This window comes from Camelina sativa, chromosome 3, assembly GCF_030686135.1.
Source record: "Camelina sativa cultivar CO46 ecotype springtype chromosome 3, ASM3068613v1".
In the NCBI taxonomy this organism is placed as follows: domain Eukaryota; kingdom Viridiplantae; phylum Streptophyta; class Magnoliopsida; order Brassicales; family Brassicaceae; genus Camelina; species Camelina sativa.
This window is the reverse complement of record NC_141882.1, coordinates 15175018-15198352: the sequence shown is the minus strand read 5'-3', so window position 1 is coordinate 15198352 and position 23335 is coordinate 15175018. Positions and strand designations below refer to the sequence as shown.

The 23335-nt window shown below is 35.5% G+C and overlaps 3 protein-coding genes and 1 non-coding gene across 5 annotated transcripts; 1 reads left to right on the top strand and 3 right to left on the bottom strand.

Moving 5' to 3' along the window:
* Positions 1-2139: 2139 nt before the first annotated feature.
* Positions 2140-3504, bottom strand: LOC104777309 (protein HAIKU1-like). Its single transcript, XM_010501531.3, has one exon. The coding sequence runs from the start codon at positions 3040-3042 to the stop codon at positions 2239-2241; it is 804 nt and encodes a 267-aa protein (XP_010499833.1). The 5' UTR covers positions 3043-3504; the 3' UTR covers positions 2140-2238.
* On the bottom strand, positions 3426-3510 carry TRNAM-CAU (transfer RNA methionine (anticodon CAU)). The gene is given in 2 exon segments: positions 3426-3461; positions 3473-3510. It is a non-coding gene; the product is annotated as a tRNA-Met (tRNA).
* A 131-nt stretch (positions 3511-3641) lies between these two features.
* LOC104777308 (uncharacterized) lies at positions 3642-4805 on the top strand. 2 transcript variants are annotated; one of them, XM_010501530.3, is made up of 2 exons: positions 3642-3780; positions 4168-4805. In XM_010501530.3, the coding sequence occupies exon 2, from the start codon at positions 4173-4175 to the stop codon at positions 4584-4586; it is 414 nt and encodes a 137-aa protein (XP_010499832.1). In that variant the 5' UTR covers positions 3642-3780; positions 4168-4172; the 3' UTR covers positions 4587-4805. The 2 variants fall into 2 exon arrangements, with proteins under 2 accessions (XP_010499832.1, XP_010499831.1); XM_010501529.3 differs by having other exon boundaries at positions 3643-3780; positions 4142-4805.
* A 15887-nt stretch (positions 4806-20692) lies between these two features.
* LOC104777307 (uncharacterized) lies at positions 20693-22577 on the bottom strand. Its single transcript, XM_087507313.1, has 5 exons — positions 22263-22577; positions 21784-22159; positions 21346-21666; positions 21008-21271; positions 20693-20820 (listed from the first exon to the last, which is right to left on the bottom strand). The coding sequence occupies exons 1-5, from the start codon at positions 22575-22577 to the stop codon at positions 20693-20695; spliced, it is 1404 nt and encodes a 467-aa protein (XP_087363439.1).
* Positions 22578-23335: the final 758 nt, after the last annotated feature.

Below are 23335 nucleotides of genomic sequence, written 5' to 3'. Positions count from 1 at the left end.
ACTATTTATATATTTTTATATAAAAATTATATTTTTCTGTCATTTTTACATGTTCTCCTTTTTTATATATATATTTTATTTCTTTATATCTTTTGCATGAGTTTGTTTCCATTGATATCATGTAAAATATTTGTAGATTCATCAAACCCCTTAAACTCTTATTTTCTAGGATTTTATGCATTTAATACTTTTTTTTTTTTTTGCATATGATATCATTTTTAATACAAGAATTTGTTTCCATTTGAAACTCTCAAAATATTAACCATCGAAAATCTTATCTTTTTTGAAGATTTTTATATAAATGAGTATTAATAGTAATAATACTAATATCGGAAGTATCTTTGGTGATATGAATTATAACGTTTCCACAAAGTAGTTAACGGTGCTAATGAAAAAAGTTTGGGCATGCTATATTTCTGGTTTAGGTGTTTCAAGGAGAGAACTATGCGTTATCTATCAATCACTACACAAGTCTAGATGACGATTTATGTGTACGTCGCCCGAGAGAATAGAAGAGGCAAGAAGAACAGAAGATGAAATAGGGACCCCGTGGATCAATATAGCAAGAAAGGATGAATATAACCCGTTGTTGATGTTAGGTTCTCGTGCATAGCAAGAAATGATGTAAGTCTATGATACGATCATTGGCTTTTGATATATTATTAGGATATATAATTATGGTTTTATTCCTTTAAGTTAGATTTAAGGTTTTATATAGTTTCCTTTTAATAGGAGAGATAGATCGGTTTGTAAGGTTTTATATAAGAATCCTCTTATGCTAATGAGAATTCCAAACTTCCAACAATAACCTAATTCTCAAAGAGAGACTTGGGTTAAAGGGAAGTTAACTTTCAATCTCCTTGTTCTTTAGTTTAAATAACGAGTGTGACAACTAGAGCTAAGGCTAAGGCTTTGGCTCATAACAACTTGATATCAGAGCCAACCGATTCAATGGGTGAGAACGATTTTGTTGCGGCAGAACTCGCAAAGTTGTTTGCAAAGATAGAGAGTTTGGACACAAAGATGGAAGACATGAAGAGGGAAATCTATGAAATCAAGGGAATATTGAATCCCTTGTGTTCAACAGTGGAAAACCTCAAAACAACTACGGAGACGCAACAAGCCGCGTTGGACACAACTTCAACGACACTAGAGACGGTCGCAGCCTTGCATGAAGAACAACATGATAAGACAAAAGCTCTTGTAAAAGAGTTACGACAAGAGCAGACGGAGATGCAGAAAAGTTTGGTAACAACAAAAGCCACAACCTTGAACGAGACTTCAAAATCTGCTGCAACACAACTGAATCAAGCGTTTGGTGAGCAAGCATCTGTGATGACAAAAGCCAATCAGATGAGAGAGGAACAAAAAAACGCTTACTCTTGTGGACCATGGCTGTTTTGCTCGGAGGAGAAGGAGCGAGGTCACCGGCGAACAGATAGAGGTGGAGATTGGCATGTGAGACAGATTGGAGAGAAAACTAATTCTGACTTCTCACAAGGTGATTTCCGTGTGCAGACAGGATTGAGAGGAGGGAAAGAGGATAAGCTTAGAAACGAAGGCGGTAGTGGCTCCTCAACAACTGTTTTTGAAGAAATTGACCACCGCAGAAATGGAAGAGCGACGAGCAAAAGGTCTCTGCTTCAACTGTGATGAATTCTTCACCCGAGAGCATGTTTGCAAACCAGTCCTTTTTCAAATCACGGTAGTCAATGATGGAGCTAATCAGGACGACGAACCAATTGAAGAGGAGGACATGCCATGAGCTGAAGCTTGAGGACAAGCTTCAAGTGGAGGAGAGGAGTAATGATACGATCATTGGCTTTTGATATATTATTAGGATATATAATTATGGTTTTATTCCTTTTAAGTTAGATTTAAGGTTTTATATGAGAGATAGATCGGTTTGTAAGGTTCTATATAAGAACCCTCTTATGCTAATGAGAATTCCAAGCTTCCAACAATTAACCTAATTCTCAAAGAGAGACTTGGGTTAAAGGGAAGTTAGCTTTCAATCTCCTTGTTCTTTAGTTTAAATAACGGGTGTGACAACTAGAGCTAAGGCTAAGGCTTTGGCTCATAACAGTCTACGTAGTGGTACAATGTCGTAGTGAAGCAGAAGAGGATTGGTGTACAATAAGGACGAAAACGAGTTGATTGAAGTTCCATTTTCTAGTCATTTCAACCCTTTTCATAGTACAAAGACACTACTAACCTAAAGAGTAGAATGAATAAGAGTTATCTATATCTTGGACTAGAGTTTGGGAAAAGCCCATACGGTGATGATGGGAACACAAGACCAGAAGATGCAGGATGCTGAGGAAGAGAGCCCGGACCAAGAATTCCAAGTTGACCCATGGATGAGAATGTTGAGCCTCTTGTAGGAGTGGGTAATATCCCACGACCGTTGAACCTTGGACTTGGAGTGTGAAGACTATTATTATATATCTGTTGTTGCTGACAGTTGAACCTAGGAGGAGTAGGCAAAATGGGCTTGTCGCGTGCAGCACCACTGAACCGTGGCGAGTGATGAATATGCGTTTGTGGTGGTTGATGGTACTCATGAGATGACTGCATTTGGTTTCCATTAGGTCCTGAATCTCCTAGTGAGCTTTGAAGACAACGCATATACACTGAGACAGGGGACTCAGCTGTATTGGAAAACAATTGTTCTTCATGACCCGTCATTGGTTGTGAACCCTGATGCATATAAGGTTGCATTGGTGGTGGTCTCACAACTAGCTCATGAGTTGGTTGTGCCACAACACGAGAAGGATGAGGATCACGGGGCCAATTTATCTGTGTTTGAGCCGCTGGTCTAATCTTCTTCTGCTGAGGCTTTAGTGGATTCTGAGGAGGCTGAGGTAAACTTCTAAAGCCATTCTCACCAACTATGTTATAAACTTGTGGTTGCGGTTGTTGAGACCTTGCCGAAGCGATACCAATACCATATGAGAAATCGGGTTGGTGTAAAGGAGTCTTCTTTATGTTCTGCCCAATCTTATTCACACCTAACTGATCACTATTCCAAGACCTATCCATCTCACAAACAGACTAAATAAAACTCACAAATTCTGATCTAAAACCACAATGTCTGAATCAGCTAAAGACTCACTCTTTCACAGCTTTGAATCTTAAACTAGTGAATCTAAAGATCACCCTTTATCCAAATATGCAAAACTAAAACCGAATCAGCAAGCGTTCCCCAACTCAGAAGCATCTATAATCGAACGCACTAACAATCAAATACACGCCTTTTTCAACAGAGGAAAAATCGAATGATAAAGATCTGATTTTTAGGTCAAATCGCTCAGTTAAACTCAGTGTAGAGAGAAAGAGAGAAACGAATTGAAGAAAAAGCTCTAATTTTTTATTTTTGATCAAATGGAGCTTTTAGTGAAATGGTTCATAAAAAGTAAAAGAAATGGGGTGAGAGAGGCTCGAACTCTCGACCTCAGGATCACTCAGTAGCTATGAGACCTACGCGCTAGCCAACTGCGCCACCACCCCACTTTGTTAGTTGAGTTCACACATAATCTATTCATACAAAAATGATCTTGTACAAGGTCTTCGTCAAGATGCCTCTTTTTTTTCATCAATTTTTTGACAGAGAACTCATAAACAACAATCTTTTCTCTCTCTCTCTCTCTCTCTCTCTCTCTCTCTCTCTCTCTCTCTCTCTCTCTCTCTCCCGTTCATAACCTTCAAAGCAGAGGAACCGAATCGCTACTTTAGTATCTTTTGTTCACCTGAGAGGCAGGCACACATAACAGTTGAAAGGTATGACCTTTATTGATTTTGGTTTTCGTTTTTTTTTTTTTTTTTTTTTTTTTTTTTTTTATGATTTTGGTAATTTATGGGTTTTAGCCCTCCCTCTTAACCTAATCATCGATAGGAGTGTCTTTGATTTGAGTATCGAACTTCTCTGTTTCCTCAACTTGAAAAGCAAATACAAGACAAAAAAAAAACACAATCTGCTAATTTTGGTTGATTGCTATTTTTAACGAATCTAGTGAAAAAGTTTACATTTTTGTGTGTGTTTTGTGCCTTAAGCTTGTGGAATTAATCTCCTAGGGTTTTATAGAGTTAAAAGATTCGTCCTTTAAATGCATTACCTTTAAGATCAGTTTTTTTTGTCAAGGTTTTGAGTAAAAATGGGAATTGTAGGAGAGATGAGTAATGGTTTGAGCATTGATGAGAAAGAAGGGTTGATAGACAAAGATGAAGTCATGATTCGTCGGATGAAGAACAGAGAAAGACAACGTAGGTACAGAGCCAGGAAGAGGATGAGGGAAGAAGCGGGTATGGATGGGAGTCTCTCGTTTGAGACCATGGGACTACATGAAGAAGAAGAAGAAGAAGAGGAGGAGGAGGAGGAGGAGCTAGAGTTTAATGGACTTAGTGGTGGTGGTTATGTTGACAACTTTGTGCGGCGTGTTTACTGCGATAGAGATTGGAAAAAAGAAGCTAGAAGAGCTCATTTGATTGTGAACAAAGCTCAAGATGGTTCTTGTGAGTTGGTTAAACGGAAGATAAGGAGGCATCAAAGAGATTGGAAAGCTGATGCTAGAAAGAAGAAAACTTGATTTCTTGAGGAATGGTCAGGTTGCTAGAGGGATCTTGCAAGGGTGACTGTGGAATAGAGAAATGCCACACACAAAGCTGATTTGAGATTACAAATCTTTTTTCAGTATTTCTATTTTTGTAGAAATTGGAAATGGTCTAGCAAAAGTAAAGTGATTTGCTCTTTCTTGTCTGAGTGTTTTGTATTCGAAAGATCCATGTAGTATACGAAGGTTTTATCATGTGTGTTGTGTTTATTGATTTAGCCATGACGAAACATTATCACACTGAGATTAAAGAAAACTGTATATAAAAAGTGAGAAACTGAACATTACAAGTACATAAACTGTTCTCACAGATTTTATAGAGGTTTTAATGTATTTTCTTTTTTTTATTAGCACCTACAAATAATTGAACTTAAAGTTAATTAAAAAGCAAAAGTAATTAAGTAAAATGGTGATAATTAAGAATAGTAATGACCAGAATAGAAATGAACATCTAATTGTTAATTTTTACTTATACTCTTATGTTTTGCTTAACTTGTAATCGATAGTTTCTAAAAACATCTTACCACACCAGATGTCGTTAATCAGATGAAGAATAAAAGTTTAACATTCTGGCGAATACTTTGGTGACTCTCTCCACTCTCCACAATATTCACTTACACATGAAAAACATCCGCTTCACACACAAGTTAGAGATTTCTTTAAAGCATTTGGAGCATTTGGATCAGCTACGAATTTGTTTAAAGAACTTATCTCTAAAATTTTTGGTATTAATGTTAAGTATTTATACAATTTCAAACTTTTAACATAAATTACAAAATTATACTAGTAACACAAAAGACTGGAAATTCATTAAAGGATAACAATCACAACAATAGAGCAAGCACAGATACAACTAGCTTTGTATTAACAAGCGTCAATTTATCTATAACTTGATAACATGTAAATGAAGAACCCACATTTTAATCAGATTAATCTATGTCTTGTACATTCAGTTGAATGAAATTATTGTCTTATTTTTCCACGAACCAAATAAAAGATCTTAGATCTCTAAAGAAACTTAGAACCTCTAAACATCATATGAATAGATGTGTACAACATATATAGACACAGTACAGTAAATATAATTCAAAGAGAGATTTTAGAGATCAAACGTTGGAATTTCAGAAGACCAACCATGTGAAGCTTGATACAACATCCTTGGCAACAAGTATCTGTGAGGATCACTCTTTCTTTTTACTTTTAAATAGGCAAGACATTGTTACTTTACTTGCAAGTAAAGCTCTTGTGTCTTGTCTTTGTCTTTCAACTCTTTCTCCTTACCTGCCATGAAATAAGAAAACCCGCCATCATTGAGGTCAGCGATTTGATGTAGAGACAAGAGAAGAGAGGATACATTTAGATTATATACATATATACCTGCTGTTTCTATTGGTTTGCCAAAGTAATAGTAGAACCTCCCTGTAAAGCATATGAGGATACATTTAGATTATATACACATATGAGTTAAAACAACAAATAGACGATACATTTAGATCTATTAGTATCCCTATATATCTAGTTGTTATACTTATAGACAAGAGAGGATACATTTAGATCTATTAGTATCCCTATATATCTAGTTGGAGAATCTATTGAATCTATAACAATTAATCTTCCCGTAAGTATTGGGATACTAAGATATCAATATTGGGATTCCTGGCTGCAACATCTAAAGCAAGACATGCTCCAATAGATTCTCCAACTAGATATATAGGTCTGTTTGGCAACCGATAGTACTCCGACTTAACAGTCTTCTCAATAAGCTTCACCAATTCTGAATACAACAGAACACAAATAAAAAAGGCTTCATTTGCTGATCTTCTTCGTCAGTTAACCATTTGTGTTATTGACTTATTGTGAATTGAAGGGGAAACAAAAGGGTACGTACCTTTAGCAGGAGTACGATCGCTGACTGGAATGTGAAGGCACCATATATCAAAAACCCTAATCAAAGACAACAACATCAGAAATGAAAATCCCTTTACATGTCAATACTTCAATAATTTGAAATTACGCACTCCCCGAGTTTCTTATGATGACGTTTCGGAGATCCATGAAAATTATATCAAAGTTTTTAACAGAATACGAAAAGAAACTGTTTAAAAAAAAAAATATATTTCTTAATTTAGTTAAATAAATAATATGGAACTCTAAGTCTAAAACTCATACTGTATTTGATTTTATTTCCAATATAATTATTGTTTATTATATAAATTAACTAGTATTATGTTTTATATACATATATGAACTATCTTTTCTATTTATAAAATTGCTTAAATTTTTAATTTCTTATAATTTATAAATATGTTAAAACAAAATTTTCGTATAACACATGACACAAAAATTAATTGTTAAAATTGACACGTGTGGTGATCACATAAGTTACTAGCTTTGAAAACCAAAGTTTATATAATAACATAATATTGAATACGCTATCAAATCATTCACAAATTGAAAACTTAAGAAAATTACATTAATTTCTTATTTTGATTATCTTATTTTTCTTATATTATGTTAATCACTAAGTTTAACACATTAAAACATTTTCTACTTTAATCACATTTCTGTAAAAAATTCTTTTTACTATATGATTATAATAAATAATAATTGCAATTAAATTGCAAATATTTTTTCTTATTAACTGCACTTATTTTCCTATTGAATTAGTAATTTAATAGATAATTTTCCTATTATAATTAGTTATTTTTAATAAATTACTTTTAGTTTTATATACTATTCAAAAATATTAATTGTAATCCTTTTATTTTTAAGTTTTTTTTTTAATTTATCTATAATTGTTAAATAAATTTTCTTTTCACACATGTCAAAAAAATATTGATATACTTGACACATTTCATGATTATATGAATTACTAACTTTGGAAACTAAGGTTTATATAATAAAATTACTAAATAAAATGATAGAAAAAAATTAATTAAACCTGAATCTTGTGTTTTTATAAAAGATCATGATCAAACGCCGGTTGGTTATATACATCAACACAATCAACATTATTTTCAGCAGATGTCTGTTAAAAAAAATTATAATAATTATTTCATATCTCATCCTCATATTCTTTTCCCCTCAATTTTGGAATATATTAAAAATAATTATCAGTAAAAATATATGTAAAAAACTATAAATTAAGTTTACATTAACGAATTCTACCTAAAAAAAACATTTACTTTAACAACGGCTGAAAAAACTATGATCCATCTAATCAACGACATCCCGATTTTGTTTTGTTTCTTCTCTTCAACAGTACTGCCTGGGAGATTGTTGATGTGGCAATGCAAATCAACAACATAGCAACGTCTATGAACACAAACATACATAGTTAACTACAGAATCAAAGAGACACAAATCGACCTTTAACAAAAAGAAAAGAAAAAAAGAGACAATTCGAAAGAGAGTGTTTAACTTTTTAAGCATGGTCTTAGAATTGATATCTTGGTACAACAGCAAACTCACGAACACAGTATCCAGTAAAACTGGCTTTTTGAGTTATCTATGTAGATCTCTTACTCAAAAAGTAGCGGATGAACACATTTTTTCTAGTAAACGATGACTTAAAAGTATATGCAAACCCTAAATTGAGAATAAAGCTTAGTTGAGTTAACTAATATAAAGACTCTCTCTAGTGCGAAAATTATTAATAATCATTTGTTTATGTAAAAGTGAGTATTTACAATCCTTTTCCTTTTAGAATTAATAATTGACTGTATAATTTGTTTAAATAATAGTATTATAGTAATTAAGTGTATAATTTTCATAATTCATTTTCTTATAGGAGTAGTAATTTAAAATTAGAACTAGTTTTATTTTTTATATACATATATGAACTATCTTTTCTATTTATTAAATTGTTTAAATTTTTAATTTCTTATAATTTACAAATATGTTAAAACAAAGTTTTTGTATAACACAAGACAAAAAAATTGTTAAAATTGACATGTGTTGCAATTACATGAGTTACTAACTTTGAAAACCAAAATTTATATAATAACAAAATATAAATAAACAAAGGATTATTAATAATCCTTTGTTTGTGAATGATTTGATTATCTTATTTTTCTTATATTATGTTAATCACTAAGTTTAATACATTAAACCTTTTTATACTTTAATCATTTTTCTGTATAAATTTCTTTTTACTATATGATTATAATAAATAATAATTGCAATTAAATTACAAATATTTTCCTTATTAACTGTAAATATTTTCCTATTGAATTAGTAATTTAATAGATAATTTTCCTATTCCAATTAGTTATATAATAGATTACTTTTGGTTTTATATACTTTTCAAAAAGGTTAATTGTAATCCTTTTATTTTTAAGTTTTTTTTAATTTTCTTATATTTGTTAAATATATTTTCTTTTCACACATGTCAAAATAATATTGATATATTTGACACATGTCGCGTTTATATGAATTACTAAGTTTAGAAACTAAGGTTTATATAATAAGATTTTACTTAGGTAGGCTCAAGTCTCAATCCTAAAATTCCTAATTCTAAATTACCATTCTACAAGTTAGAAAGAAAGAAAAAAAGAAAAAAAAAATCCAAAGTGTCTTCCCCTATATTCATCATATATTCAAGTATTTCCTAATTTCTACAACTATCTCATTTTCACCAATTTTCTATTGCCATCAATGTAACGTTTTTAATATAAAATTTAAATAACAAAATTACACTTTCTAGCTCTAGAGAAAGTGAAACCAAACTGAACCAACCCAAACCTAATTTAACCCAAAAACCAATTACACCAAACCGGACCAAATTAAATTTGATTTGAGTTTGGCTAAAGTTTTCATAAAACTGGATTAATCAAACTAAACCAAACCCAAAAGTAAACCGAAATGTCCACCTCGATAAATCAGAAGGGGAAAGAGAGGACAAACGAGGTGGACCTCTTCCATCTCCTACGAATTCTCTCGCTTCCACCAAAACGTCAGACAAGCTCTTTCTCAAATCAGGACGCGCCGCCTCCACTTTGGATTAGGATTCTCCACCATCTTTGCCACCGTGGCTCCGTCTTTATCATTATTATTCTTCCGTCTCCGTCGAACATCCCTAGAAGGAGGAGTCGTATATGTTACGGATTTGACCGAACTGAGTTGATGCTTCGCGGTTGAGGTCCAGTGCCGTATGTTTGATGAAGATGAGACGGCACGACCGAAGGTTAAGTGAAGCACTGTAGTCGCCATTTGTGAGAAGCTCTATAAGAGAGAGTTTTTGCGGTTTTATATTTGCTTAGAGTCATAATATGAATACAAATCGACTAGACCCGAGTGATCTTGAATTAATGCTTTGAGTAACATTGCCGACCTAGTTTATCACTGTATCATTTAAATCATGCATGAAAAATAAGAAAAGGATTGTTTGTGATCCTAGAAATTATGGCTTCAAATACAGAAAGCGTATCCCGTAGAACTATCAAATTATTTTGCGGATCAGAAACAATCCGAAATATTATATTTAAAATAATTTGTAATATTAGCTTACTTTGTTCTTCAACATATATTTGTTTGCAACTAAATGTCCAAATATTATATGATATTGGTATATGAAATTATATTAAATTAAAGACTGCTACTATATTATATATTAACAATATTTAGCATTTTAGATAGAAAATAATATTATAGAATGTTAATAAGTATACCAAAATTATTTTTTTATTATATAATAGATATTAAAAGAAAATTTGGATAACAGGTTAGGTTTGGATAAATTATAGAATCTTTTCAAAATATGTTTAGGTAAAAAGAATAAGAGGGAGAACCACTAAACCATAAGAATATGAGATGTTCATTGTGGATCTTGAATTTTCTTCAAACATTGAAAACCATAAGCAGTTCATGTTTTAGAACAAGTAACGCTCCACTACATATGTTCTCGATGGGAACAAATACATGGTTCATTCATACCAGCAATTCGACCGCACTTTTTATCCTCTCCGTTGACGGCGTATATGAGAATTTCTAGAGAATTTTGCAAACTAAGAAACATCAATTTGGCTAGTCAAATTAATATTCTTGTATGGCTAGTCAAAAGTTCTAATAGATTTGTCAACTGATTGAATGATTAGACTAATATATGTGCTAAAATGAACAAGATAGTGAACATCATAACATGTGTCATGTGTGTTCATTGGTTAATCTCAAACTTTCTACCATCCTTACAAATGACAACCGACGTGGGACACTATATAAGGCCTGATTCGATCGAACTAAATGTAGTACTTTACTGACATTTGTTAAACGTTTAACAATTCTTCATAACATCTTAAATTTCATAAATCTTTCATAACAATAAAGTTTGGTAACACAAAACTCTCATAAATCCAAGCAAGGTACGAAAACGGCCTCCAAGTTTGGTTTGAATCTCAAATTTATAGAATATTTTTCAAAATAATGTCACACTTCTTGTAAATGAAACTTCCTTAAAGACAACAAGATGAACTGCCTAAGCATTTTTCCCTCTCATTAGCTGTCATTACTTTACTTTCAAGCTTCCTCTTCTCCTCATGCTTGTTCACTAAAACAGAGGAGGTAGTGTTGGAACTTGGAACCAATCATAATTTGTCCACTCATAGACTTAGAAATTTTTTGAGTACCTTGATCTCATTTGGATCAGCATCACTTCACCATACAGAGGTTTCTTTATCCAACGGCAAGTGATGCAGATCGAAATGATCAAATAACTTCATCACCAGTTATTGCAGCAGCTCCTTATAGGTATGATGATCTTTAATGCCCTGATATGGAAATAGGGAAAATTCTTGTATAAGAGCATTTTAAGAATGGCGTCTAAGTTGTTCACTCTTCTCTGTATAGGAGACAAAAGTTCTAGCGGGTCTATAAGGACTTAGCTCAAGGAAATGGGAAAGAGTTTCTAAAAACGTTCACCATGTCCAATCGATTTAAAAAAAAAGCTTGGTGAACAACATTTGATGTACCATACGTGGCAGTTGTGTAAAAATTTGTAAGGGTGTGGTCGCTTTGCTGGACCGAGTCTCTTGTAGGATCCAATTGCCCAAGAACATGAGGGTGTTTTTGCTCTACAGCTGATGCTTTTCGAGCAAGCATGGTCCGAGGGGTGATACTGAATCTGGTGAAAAAATTCACAAGAACAGCCACCATTTCTTTATCCCAAATGTGTGTTTCAAGACTTAGTCATTATTCAAAAGAGTTCCAAATGGCGTTATGTTGACTAAGTGAAATTGTGTGACGTTTGATAATAATCATGTCTATTTTTTGTGCCATTTGTTTGTTATTTTTGTGTGTATGCTTATGTTTTGCTTACTAATTTCCGCTTATTCTTTGCTTATTTTTTTGTCACTGGTTTCTAAAAACTATCGTTAATTACCGTATTTCCATCTTCTAATTTAGAAACCATTGACAAAAAGATCCAATTAAAAAAATTTCATTGTATCATGTATCACATTCTACAAAATATCCAATATAAAAAAAAAATTATAACACCATTTCAGGACGGAAGAGTTGAAGAGTACCAGAAATGATTGAAGAGCCATAAGGGATCAAGAACTTACCTATACTAGACGTTTGTAAACGATCATTCATTGAAGATAAATTTCATTTGTCAATATTTAACTATGAAAATGGGATCAAGAGAACTTACATACTATACGTTTGGAGGTTGGAAGAGACTCAAACATCTGGTGTATAATGGCTAATCTGATCTTAGAAGCCAACCTAAACTGTTGTATAAGAGTTAATTTAGCTATTTTGGATGTCAGTGTAACTACATGTATCATGAAGATTAATTCTTAAACCATTATTCTCAGCTATGTGATATGACTGAGACGCCGCTTCTTTCTTTCCTTCTTTATTTCTACATTTTATTTAATTTGGACTGGTAAAGAAAGATGAAGCACTTTCAGAAAACACGAAATGGCTTTTGGTAAAGAGGTTTCTTGGCTGCAAAGAATATTACTGGTGGCATTGTACTAGGAACAAGCAAAGAAACTTGAGCATCAAATTAAAGAGTTTCCCTGCCAGTCTCTTCTTACTTGAACCATCCTTTTTCTTAAAAAAACTTTTCGTAGTTAAGCCGAGGAAGAGTTTGAATTTAATCATCCAATGGATGGCTTAAAGTTTCTTGCTGTAACCCATGCGAATACTCCTCTTTTGGCGAGTCTATGATGTTTCTTGGTGTGAAAGAAACAACATGACCGTTCCACTCCAACGTAGTCAAGTTAAACAATCATCAGATGGAAATTTAATACAAAGGCCAATATGGAAATAACATATTCTAAAGCTAAATGCGAATTCTTTCATCCCAAATAAAAAAAACTCACTACTAGAAAATCTGCATTTTGTGACATCGATAATCGTCACAAATGGGTCGCAAAACACCTGTTTACGACGTTTGAGCGACGACCTCTAGTAGTCACAAATTTCTTGTCGCAAAATGACAAGCGTCGCGAAAGTGTCGTAATTTTGCAACGATTTAGTAACTACTAAATTTGGTCGTTTATAAGCGACTTCTTTAAAACTGTAACTTTTAGTCGTAAATTAAAGACCAAAACATGACTGAATTTAGAAACGCGTATATACGACTACGTTAGGACGAAATGTGCATCGGGGAATCATGACGAAAATGTGGTCGCAAATAAGTGACAAAGGTCGTCTCAATTTAGTCGCAAGATAGTGGTATATTTGACGACGTATTTGTGACGCTTTTGTGATTCATGTGTATTTGAGACGAATTAGAGACTCCTAGTTTGGAGAGAAATGAGCGTGTCATTAGTCGTGAAACGGTGAGAAAAGAGTGTTAAAATTTTGCGACTAATGTGTGACAGACATTGGGTGGTCAGAAATTTGTAACGTATTGGCAACGATTTTGTTAGCTTGTGTAATTGTTTTGGTCTGAAATTAGTCACAATTTTGAGACTTATTTGTAACCAGGTAGTCACTACTATTATTGTTATACCAATTTAGAAAGCTGAAATCAAATGCTAAAAATCCCGACAATTCAAATTTGAAACCTAAAACACCATATTGACCAAAAAACACAATCCATAACCAAAACATTAACAACATTCATGTCCCAGAAGAGATAATTCAAGTTCCAACAAAAGAGATAATTCCAAAAGAGAACACAAACATAAACAACAAGTTCAAAAGAGTAGAAGAAGATTAATTCTGAGAGGTAGAGGGAATGACTGAACCGTTTTCATTGACGGTTTGTTCATTGGCAGGTATGGAGGCTGGTGTAGTGCCTTCTTCGGTGGCTGGTGCAGTGCTTGCGGCAGTTGCAGGTGTATTTACTGGTGGTGGTTGGTGAGCATCCATATAGTCAGCTAATTCTGGATCTTTTTTCTTCATGAATGAGAAAAGGTGCTCCAAGGTTGAGAGTCGAGAAAGGGCTTGTTGGTGTTCTTCATTTTGTTTCACGAGCTTACGACGAGCATCTTCAAGTTTCTGATGCAAGTCAACCATAGATGAGGAAGAAGAGCTTTCACAACTCTCTTTTCTTTTCCCTTTGGCCATGGTTTCAACAAGTCGTCTAAGCCCAAAAGGATTTCCCTTGTCATCTGTTTGAGTACACTGAAAACATGAACAGAAAATGATTAAAATGCTAAAAAAATCTGAAAGTAGCATCAAGCTCTAGGTGTAAAATAAAGACAACCAGTCACATGTCATAGGCAGAGACAATGTTAAGAAGAGTTAGACATAAATTACCTTTACAAAGATCTCATTCTGTTGATCAATAGAGAGATTCCGATGAGTTGAGGTTTCAGATGAGTTCTCAGAATTTGCTGGCCCATCCCCATCCATTTGAGTCATGATTTCCCCCAAGTTTTTCTCGTATGTTTCAGCTACTTGTTTTGCTTTTTGATCGACAAATGTTCCATCAGGCCTTATATGTGTTCTCAAGAACACTTCTCCAAGAGAAACTGGCCGACCCAATTCCTCCTCCTACAAAAATTGCAAAGGTTAAAGAAAGAAATCATACAAAGTAAATGTTAGGTTGGTGATTTGAATCAGCAAAACTAATAGGAAAGTACTTTACCTATTCTTGCTGAACTTGCAAGTAAGACTTCTGGCCCGATAAGTGTTTGTGAACACCAAGATCCCCACGATCAGAGTTACGAGAGAGCGATGCATTTTCACTCTTCTCCACTGCATCAGGGGTGACCCAATGCCTCCACATGTGTTTCCAAAGCTTTTTGGTAATCCAAATAGGTTTGACGCCTCCCGTTTTAGCTTGACTGACAATTTCTCTCATGCGTTTCTTGGCGATCTTTAAGAATCCTTGCTTGACAAGATCAGTAATAGCTCCATCCCAAGTATACTTTTTCTACAAACAAAAAATTGAAAATTGTTAATGTACTAGTAATCTGATTGGACAGCAAACAATGGTAAGAGATACAATACTTACCGCAAATGTCCTGAAATATCTCTCTTGAATATGGAGAGGAGTAACACTGCAGCTATAGTAAGGACCATCAAACTTCCTTCTGAATATTGTGGAAATCACTCTAGACAATTTACCCTTGTCCCTGGTAAACCTGTAAGAAAGGAAATATAAAGTAGATAAACAAAATTACAAAAACAGTTTTGTTCCCAAACAAAAACTAAGTACAAATTTATCTTTAACCTGCTACTTGGACGATCATGAAACACAACACATTATACAAGCTGAAGCTATAATCAGAGAAATCTAAATCAAATGAAATGTAAATCTAAATCAAAAACCGATAAACTTACAAAATCCAAGCTAGAATCAGAATCACAAATCGACATTAGAGAGAATCAAAAGCTAACTCTAACCAGTCAAAGAATCAAAAGCTAACTCTATCCAAATGCAAACTTAAACACAAATATCATAAACTCAAACACAAATTCAAAAGCTCAAACAGAAATTACTCAAACAAGAAGCCAAGATTCCTTACCATATGGTTTCAACGCCTTCAATATGGTCCTTACTCAAGACTGGTAGATGATTTCACCCAGGAAGCTACAATAAACCGTCAATCAAAGCATCATAGTCTAGCGGCACCGGTGGTTCTCGAGCTTCTAGTGGACATTCCCATTCGCTATCACTAGAATCTTCATCACTCTAAGGCTGTTCCTCTTCCATATACTCATCCTCATTGAACAGTGGCTGACGAGGTGGAGGTGCTTGGTCGTGTTGCGAAAGATTTGCTTCCATGGTCGTTGTCTCGGGGGAAGTCGTGGAGGATTAGTATCTGGCAATTCTCTCTGGGTCTGTTGTGGAGGAGAAAGAGATGGCAGGTTTGTCGTAAAATCTTGTGGAGCAGAAGTAGACGCTTGAAGATGCACCGGCGGAAAAACGGTCTGACGTCGTGGATGAGATGACGGAGACGGACAACCGGAAGGTATGGCGTTTGAAGAGGGGGTAGACGACTGAGAAGATGACTTTCCACCTACGGATACTTTTCCACCGCCTCTTGTGAGAGGACGTTTCGAACCGCCGCGTGTGGGAGCACTTGAAACGCCGACTTGAACAGTCGACCTGCCTGAAGTTTGGGGCGACTTGCCTGAAATCTGGGCCGATTTGCCTGAAATTCTTGGCGCCTTGTTAGTTCGGGGAGCAATAGACTTCCCTCCTCGTCCTTTGGTCGATTGACCAGCCATTAGGAGCAATCAAAGAGAATACAGAGTGATTGGGTTTAGAGTATGAAAGAAATCGATCGAAATAGAGAGATTTGGTTAGGGATTGAAGAGAGAGTTTCGGGTTGAGAGCAAGAGAGAAAAACCCTAGATCTAAAAAGTTATGTCGATATTTACTAAGTGTCGAATAGGTTTTGTTTTAATTTTAGAAAGCTTACGTAGTCACAAAAGGGTCACAAAAATGTTAATTATAATCAAATATTAGGAGGGAGGTTTTGCTGCTAAAAGAAAACCTGAAATTTTAATCTCAAAATCATCCGTCGCAATTATGTCGCAATAGAGTCGCAAAGAAGTTTGAAATGGTCGCTAATAAGTCACAAAGTGTTGCAAAGAGAGACGAATTTGTGACCAACATCTAAGAGTCACAAAATGTTTGTAACGAATTTCTTAACTTATGATCGAAATAACACCTATCTATTGTGATGTAAGGATGATATTACAATAATTAAAAGTCTAGCAAGTTAAATTAGTAAAAACACATGCAAAACACATGCAATGCTTGTAAGTTATGAAATTGCAAACTCATTACTTAACATTACATATCATGTTACATGTTATGGTTTGATTAATTATAAAAAAGATACAAAACCATAAGTTGACTATAGCATTGCTTATTTTTCCAAATCTAATGTTGTTGGAGTCATTCTAAGACTTATAATATTGACAATTGTCAAAATATGAATAGAAAAATGTCCAAGTAAAATACGAGCGTCGCAAAGGCGTTACAAAGTCGTCCCAAACTCAGGTGTTAGTCGCAAAGTCGTCCCGAACTCAGGCGGTAGTGGCAAAGTCGTCGTCTTTTTGTAGCTGATTTACGACCACTTTGTAACTGTTTCAAGAAACAGACGCAAAAACGCTACCTTATTGTGACCAATCTAAAGAGTCACAAAACTTTCTAATGAATTTTAAAGCTTTTGATCGATCTACAGTCCATCTAATATGTAAGAAACAATGAAATTACAACAATAGAGCAAGATTAATCCTTTACACGACAATAATCATGAAATGCATTTAAGTTATGATCATTACAAAGCATTACTAAACATTACCTAATATATTAAGCAATTTTTAAGATTTTTAAGAAATTCTTACAAAAGTTTAGAATTCTATAATATTTGTATGCCACTGATTATATTTTCCATGTCTAAGGTTGTTGTAATCATTAGAAGGCATCTAATATAGACAATGGTATAAATTTGAATAGAGAAATGTTCAAGAAAAATATGAGCGTCGCAAAGCCGTTACAAAGTCGTCCCGAACTCAGGTGTTAGTCGCAAATAAGTCACAAATAGGTGACACGTTAACGACCAATTTGCGACGCCTGTTGTGTTGTCACATTTAAAACATATATACGAAAAGGTTCTTACCCTGGTTCGAAACTTGGTCTGTTATGTTTCACCATTTGAACCTGATATTACAATCTAACAAATATCATACATTAGTTTTGTTTCACAAACACATATTAAATGTTAAGGAAATTCTTAATTCTCATCATCCTCATTGACATTATCATCATCATCATCATCATCCTCCTCATCATCATCATCTTCTTCTTCAGATGTTGAAGCATTACATTGGAATTCGTCTTCTGCTTCTGCGTCTTCGATTTCAAAATCGATGAATTCATCGGGAAGATGGTCGACAACCAAACTGTCAACAACGATTTCTTCAATCAAACCCGGAAATCCATCATCAGTTGTTTACTGCAATATAACTAACTCATTCGCGTTGATGTATTTTCCTTGAACAACATTCCTAGGATTGACTTTGAGAACTGAGAGCCACACTTTTCGGGGTCGTTTAATGCACGGGTATGGAAGATAACAAACTTGATCAGATTGAGACCCTGCAAAGTAAAATTAATTCAGAAGTGTTTGCTGAATTAATTTGGTTAACAGAACTTTACCTAAAATAAATGGTTCATAGTTGTGATATTTCCAGGTTACACAAAAATATTTTTTCATGTAAAATCTGTTCGCCCCATATTTTTTCTCTCTCGGACACTATTTTCGAGGCGCCGCGTTCAACATTTCCCTCCAACGTCGGTAGAGCTCCGGCTCGCCGGCGTCGGGTCCTCTCACCCACTTCGATGCTCTGTTGTTTCATGGTTTCCTTTGTTTCCTTTGTTAGCTCTGTCTTCCCCTTTTTTTCTCCTTTTGAGTCGTTACCAGTCCTCGATCTTTAACCCAGATCCAGATGAAGAAGGCTTGCCCTCGCTCTCATACCGAAGGATGTGGAGTCCGGCGAACCCCATTCTCTTTTACCCTCACCCAACCCTACCGTCGACGTCTTCAAAGTCCCTGCACCCCCAATTCTCTCTAACCGGATTGTGCTCCGCTTCTGAAGAACCCTGCTCCGCAACATCATCTGAACCTCCCCAGGGGACGTCGGAATCGTTGACTGGCGGGGAATCTTTCAGCTATGCGACTTGCCTCCGCTATTGGACTCTCGCTATAGAGACATGTCACCCTGAGAGCTTCGCAGACTCATGGCCACACCCACCAGAGAAGCAGAACTTCTTCTCCTCTCTGGTTAGCCGTTGTACGAACCAACTCCCCTGGCCATCCACATTATCCACTGGATTTCCGCGGATGAGTTTTGGACCCAAACTCGGCTTGTTGGCTTCCCAAATGGTCTTGCAAAACCTCCAAATATCCAGTTTCTCTCATTCTAACCCTTTGTTCTCCTATAGATTGTTACTAGTTTGCTTGGAAATCCTCGGTGTTCGAAGACTGCATCAGAGAATCCGTGTAGCTAGTCTGTCTTGGATGTACAAGGGGTATATTAGAACTATGGCTACTGCTCAACTTATGACATTGTCTATTGGCCCCCAAATCTGGAGTTATCATTTCTCTCCTATTTCCCAGCAATCATACCCTCCTCTGAAGCTCAAGCCGTTTATTTATGTTCTTGTGTTGTGTCGATTGCAAACTTTGTGTGGAACCCTTGATCACCATTTCCATTGCAGAGAAGACCCACCTGTTCTAGCACGATATTACATCACTTCTTTGCACATGCGTTTAGCTTCATTGATGAACTCTCTAACATCCAATGTCTTGCAACCAACCTCTCCTCCGAAGCCCAGGTCTGCTCTTTATTCACCAGTGTTTTACCGACTACTAACTTTGTGTAGAATTCTTGATCACCATCTCCATGGCAGAGAGGACCTACCTGTTATGTTACGGTTTTACACTTATTTCTTGCAAATCCTGAAGATAGCTTCTATCCTGAACTCTAATGCTTCAAAGGTCGTGAAGTTTCATGGCATGCTAGTTCTGAATTCAAGTTATCGAGGCTGTGGTTATGGTCGAATTCTCTCTACCAATAACCACCCCTCGATGATTCTAGCGACTTACTTCAGGCTCTACCTTGTTAAGCAACCAACCACCAGCACCTCCATCACCATACGGGCTATCGGCCCCCAAATCACTGCCATGGTTATGATCCTGCTAGTGTATATCACTTCAGTGTGTTCCTTGGCACTGACTCTTCTACCTATGGCACAGTGTCTTTTGACCGTGACCTTCCCGTCATCTCTCGAGACCCTCGAAGATGTATGATCCTGCAACCATGATCCCACATATCTCCAAGTGCTCTTTAGCACTAGTTTCATAGCCCTCATGGAGTCTCACTTGATCTCTACCTTACTTTTGTTTATCTTTATGGCTTTGGGGAAAGCCTTTATTTGTATTTGTATTTGTCTTAACTCTGGGATACTTTATCCCCTCCTTTGTAATGCTTCTGTTTGAATGAATAGAATCACTGTTTGTCCAAAAAAAAAAAAAGTTATGATATTTCCCTGATTCGAGCACGTTAACAATGCCTCCATCTCTTATTCGAGTGCCTTTACCAATAGTAGGATCATACCATTTACAGTAGAAGAGGGTGATCTTTAATCCTAAAAAACCTGGATATTGAAGTTCAATGATATTTTCCAAGATTCCATAAAAAACATCCTCTTCTGAATCTTCTGAATAGTTTCGTACGACCGTGATCTTGGGTGTGAAACAGGTAACCTCTTGTAAAATAAATGGGCCACGAGATGACACAATTTTCAGGACCTTCGACTATATCATAAACCCATGGAGGAAAAGACTCCTGATCTCTCATTGTATTAACCTATATTACATAATCCACCATATTAACATCATATTTAAGACAAATAAAAGTAAATATTAAGTAGGGCAATATAGATAGTAATGACTTACATATTGTCGAATCTAGGAAGCAAAATCTTCATCTCTTTTTGATGTGACTTCTTCATCAGACAATTCTGGATATTTATATCGAATTTGCGCTTCTAACAATCTAAGTAATACAAATAAGAGAGAAACAAATTTCAAAACAATATCGTTTCACAAACTATTTATAAACATTGACTTAATAATTACCTCTCATGCGGCCGGAAGTAATCACAATTCCGTAGAACATATGCATGTGTAATCTTTTTCACTTAACCAAATTTCAGTACTTACACCACTAGGACGTCCAGCTTGTGTGAATATATCCGGTACCGGTATAGGATATATAGGCACTTCACCTGCATCATATCATTTTGCCCTGAAAGAAGAACAATTTTAGCATTTACAATATAAATAATAAGATAATGTAATAAATGTACATAAATTGATTTTACCTTCGAATCCTAGCTGTAGAAATGTTTGAAGCAAAGTAGTGTTCTGAGAAGAAAGATATCTCCTCATTTAGGTATGATTGAACTATTGAACCTGCTGGATATCTTTTGTTCTTCGCCTTGCCTTTCAAACGCTTAAACATTCTTTCAAAAGGATACATCCACCTATATTGGATTGGACCACCAAGCTCTGCTTCGTAAGGTAGATGTATAGGTAGATGCTCCATGACATCAAAAAAAGAAGGTGGGAAGATTTTTTCCAAATTACACAAAATCATGACTATGTTAGTCTTGAGCATTTGGACGCGGGATATATCTAATGATCTGCTACTTAAGTCCCGGAAAAATGCTCCAATCCCTGTAATATAATGTATCATCAAAATTACAATCTTCAATAGACATATGACAAATTTATTAAGTTTATATAAATACCTGATAATGCAAGATGAACGTTACGTGGTAGCAGTTCTGCAAATACAAACGGGAGAGGCCGTTCCATAAATACATGGCAATCGTGACTTTTCATACCCGAGAATTTTCCACCTTTGATGTCTGCACAATTAGCTAAATCTGCTACATATCCGTCAGGGAATCTAACATCATTTTTCACCCATTCTAGTAAACATTGTTTCGCTTTGGCCGTCAATCTCCAAATAGGAAATAGAGCTTTTCCCTGATCATCCACATGCAATTTGGGCCGATCACAAAATTGTGCAATATCTACTCTTGACCTCACATTGTCTTTTGATCTGTCTTTAACATTCATAACAGTATACATGATGTTATTATGGACATTCTTCTCGATATGCATCATGTCAAGATTGTGTCGTAGCGTCAAATCCGGCCAATATGATAACTCCTAAAGTATACTTTTCTTATGCCAATTTTGCCATGTACCATATCCGTCGACCTTGACTTCATGACCATTTCCACCAACTTCAGAAGTTTTAGGAGGTCGCACATGCCGTATACGCTCATACAGAACTTGCTCACCAGTCAAAGATTTAGGTGGATTGTTGTTTAAAGCATGCTTACCTTTCAAGAAATCTTTTTTATTTTTCCGTAGTGGATGCCCTACAGGAAGAAATCTTCTATGACAGTCAAAACAACATGTCTTTCTACCAGCCGGAAACTGAAACGCCTTTGTATCATCCATGCAAATCGGACACGATATTCTTCCATGTGTAGTCCATCCCGACAACATACCATATGCAGGAAAATCACTGATTATCCATAAAGAGCAGCTCTAAGGTTGAAATTCTGATCTAATGAAATGTCATACGCTTCCACTCCATTACTACACAATTCCTTTAACTCCTCGATTAATGGTTGGAGAAAAACATCAATACCTGCTCCGGATGATTTGGTCCAGAATTTAGTAGCGTAAGAAACAAATACTCACTTCTCATGCACATGTCTGGAGGCAAGTTGTATGGTGTGATGATCACGGACCACAACGACTGATTTTTTGACATCCCAAAAGGATTAAATCCGTCTGTACATAAACCAAGATAAACGTTTCTCTTTTCTTCTGCAAATGAAGGATGCAGCTTTTGGAAATTCTTCCACTCTGTTGCATCAGATGGATGGCACATTACTCCATCTTGTGACTCATGCTCAGCATACCATCTCATCGCTGCTGCAGTTTTCTGTGATTGATACATCCTCTTCAATCTGTCACCAATAGGTAAATACTACATACGACTGAGTGGTATTCTAATTCGTCCATCACTAGTCTTGTATCTTGGTTTTGCGCAGAACTTACAATGCTCCAAATTCTCGTTTGCTTTCCAATACATCATACAATTGTCTATACATACATCATATGTATAGTACGACAATCCTAACTTCCGCGTCAAAGATTATGTCTCGTAATATGAACCAGTAGCTTGATTACCCTTTGGTAAATACTCCCTGAACAACTCAGCCCATCCATCCACGCAACTTTCGGACATGTTATGGTCTACTTTCAAATTCATGAATCGAGCAGCCAATGATAATTTCGATTGACCTTCACGACAACCTTCATAAATAAGAGTATTCGCAGCATCTAACATGTCATAAAACTTTTTGCCTCATGAGTCGGTTCTTCCTGAACATAATATCCACTTCCATCAGTTGCATTAATTGCCGTTGAACCCTGAAATGCATCATTCACCATCCCAACATATACATTCCCTATATTATGCTCTACTGATTGACTACCGCTAGCATAATCTGTAGTATCATAATGACTACTTGTTCCTGCCCCAGTAACATCATAATCTTCACCATGTTCAGACCAAACATAATAATGTGGCATAAATCCTCTACCATGCAGATACGTCGAAACAATATCTGCTTTCAAAGACTTCTCGTTCTGACAAATTATGCAAGGGCACGAGATTTTATCTTTACCTCTTTTGGCCATTGGTAGTTGAGA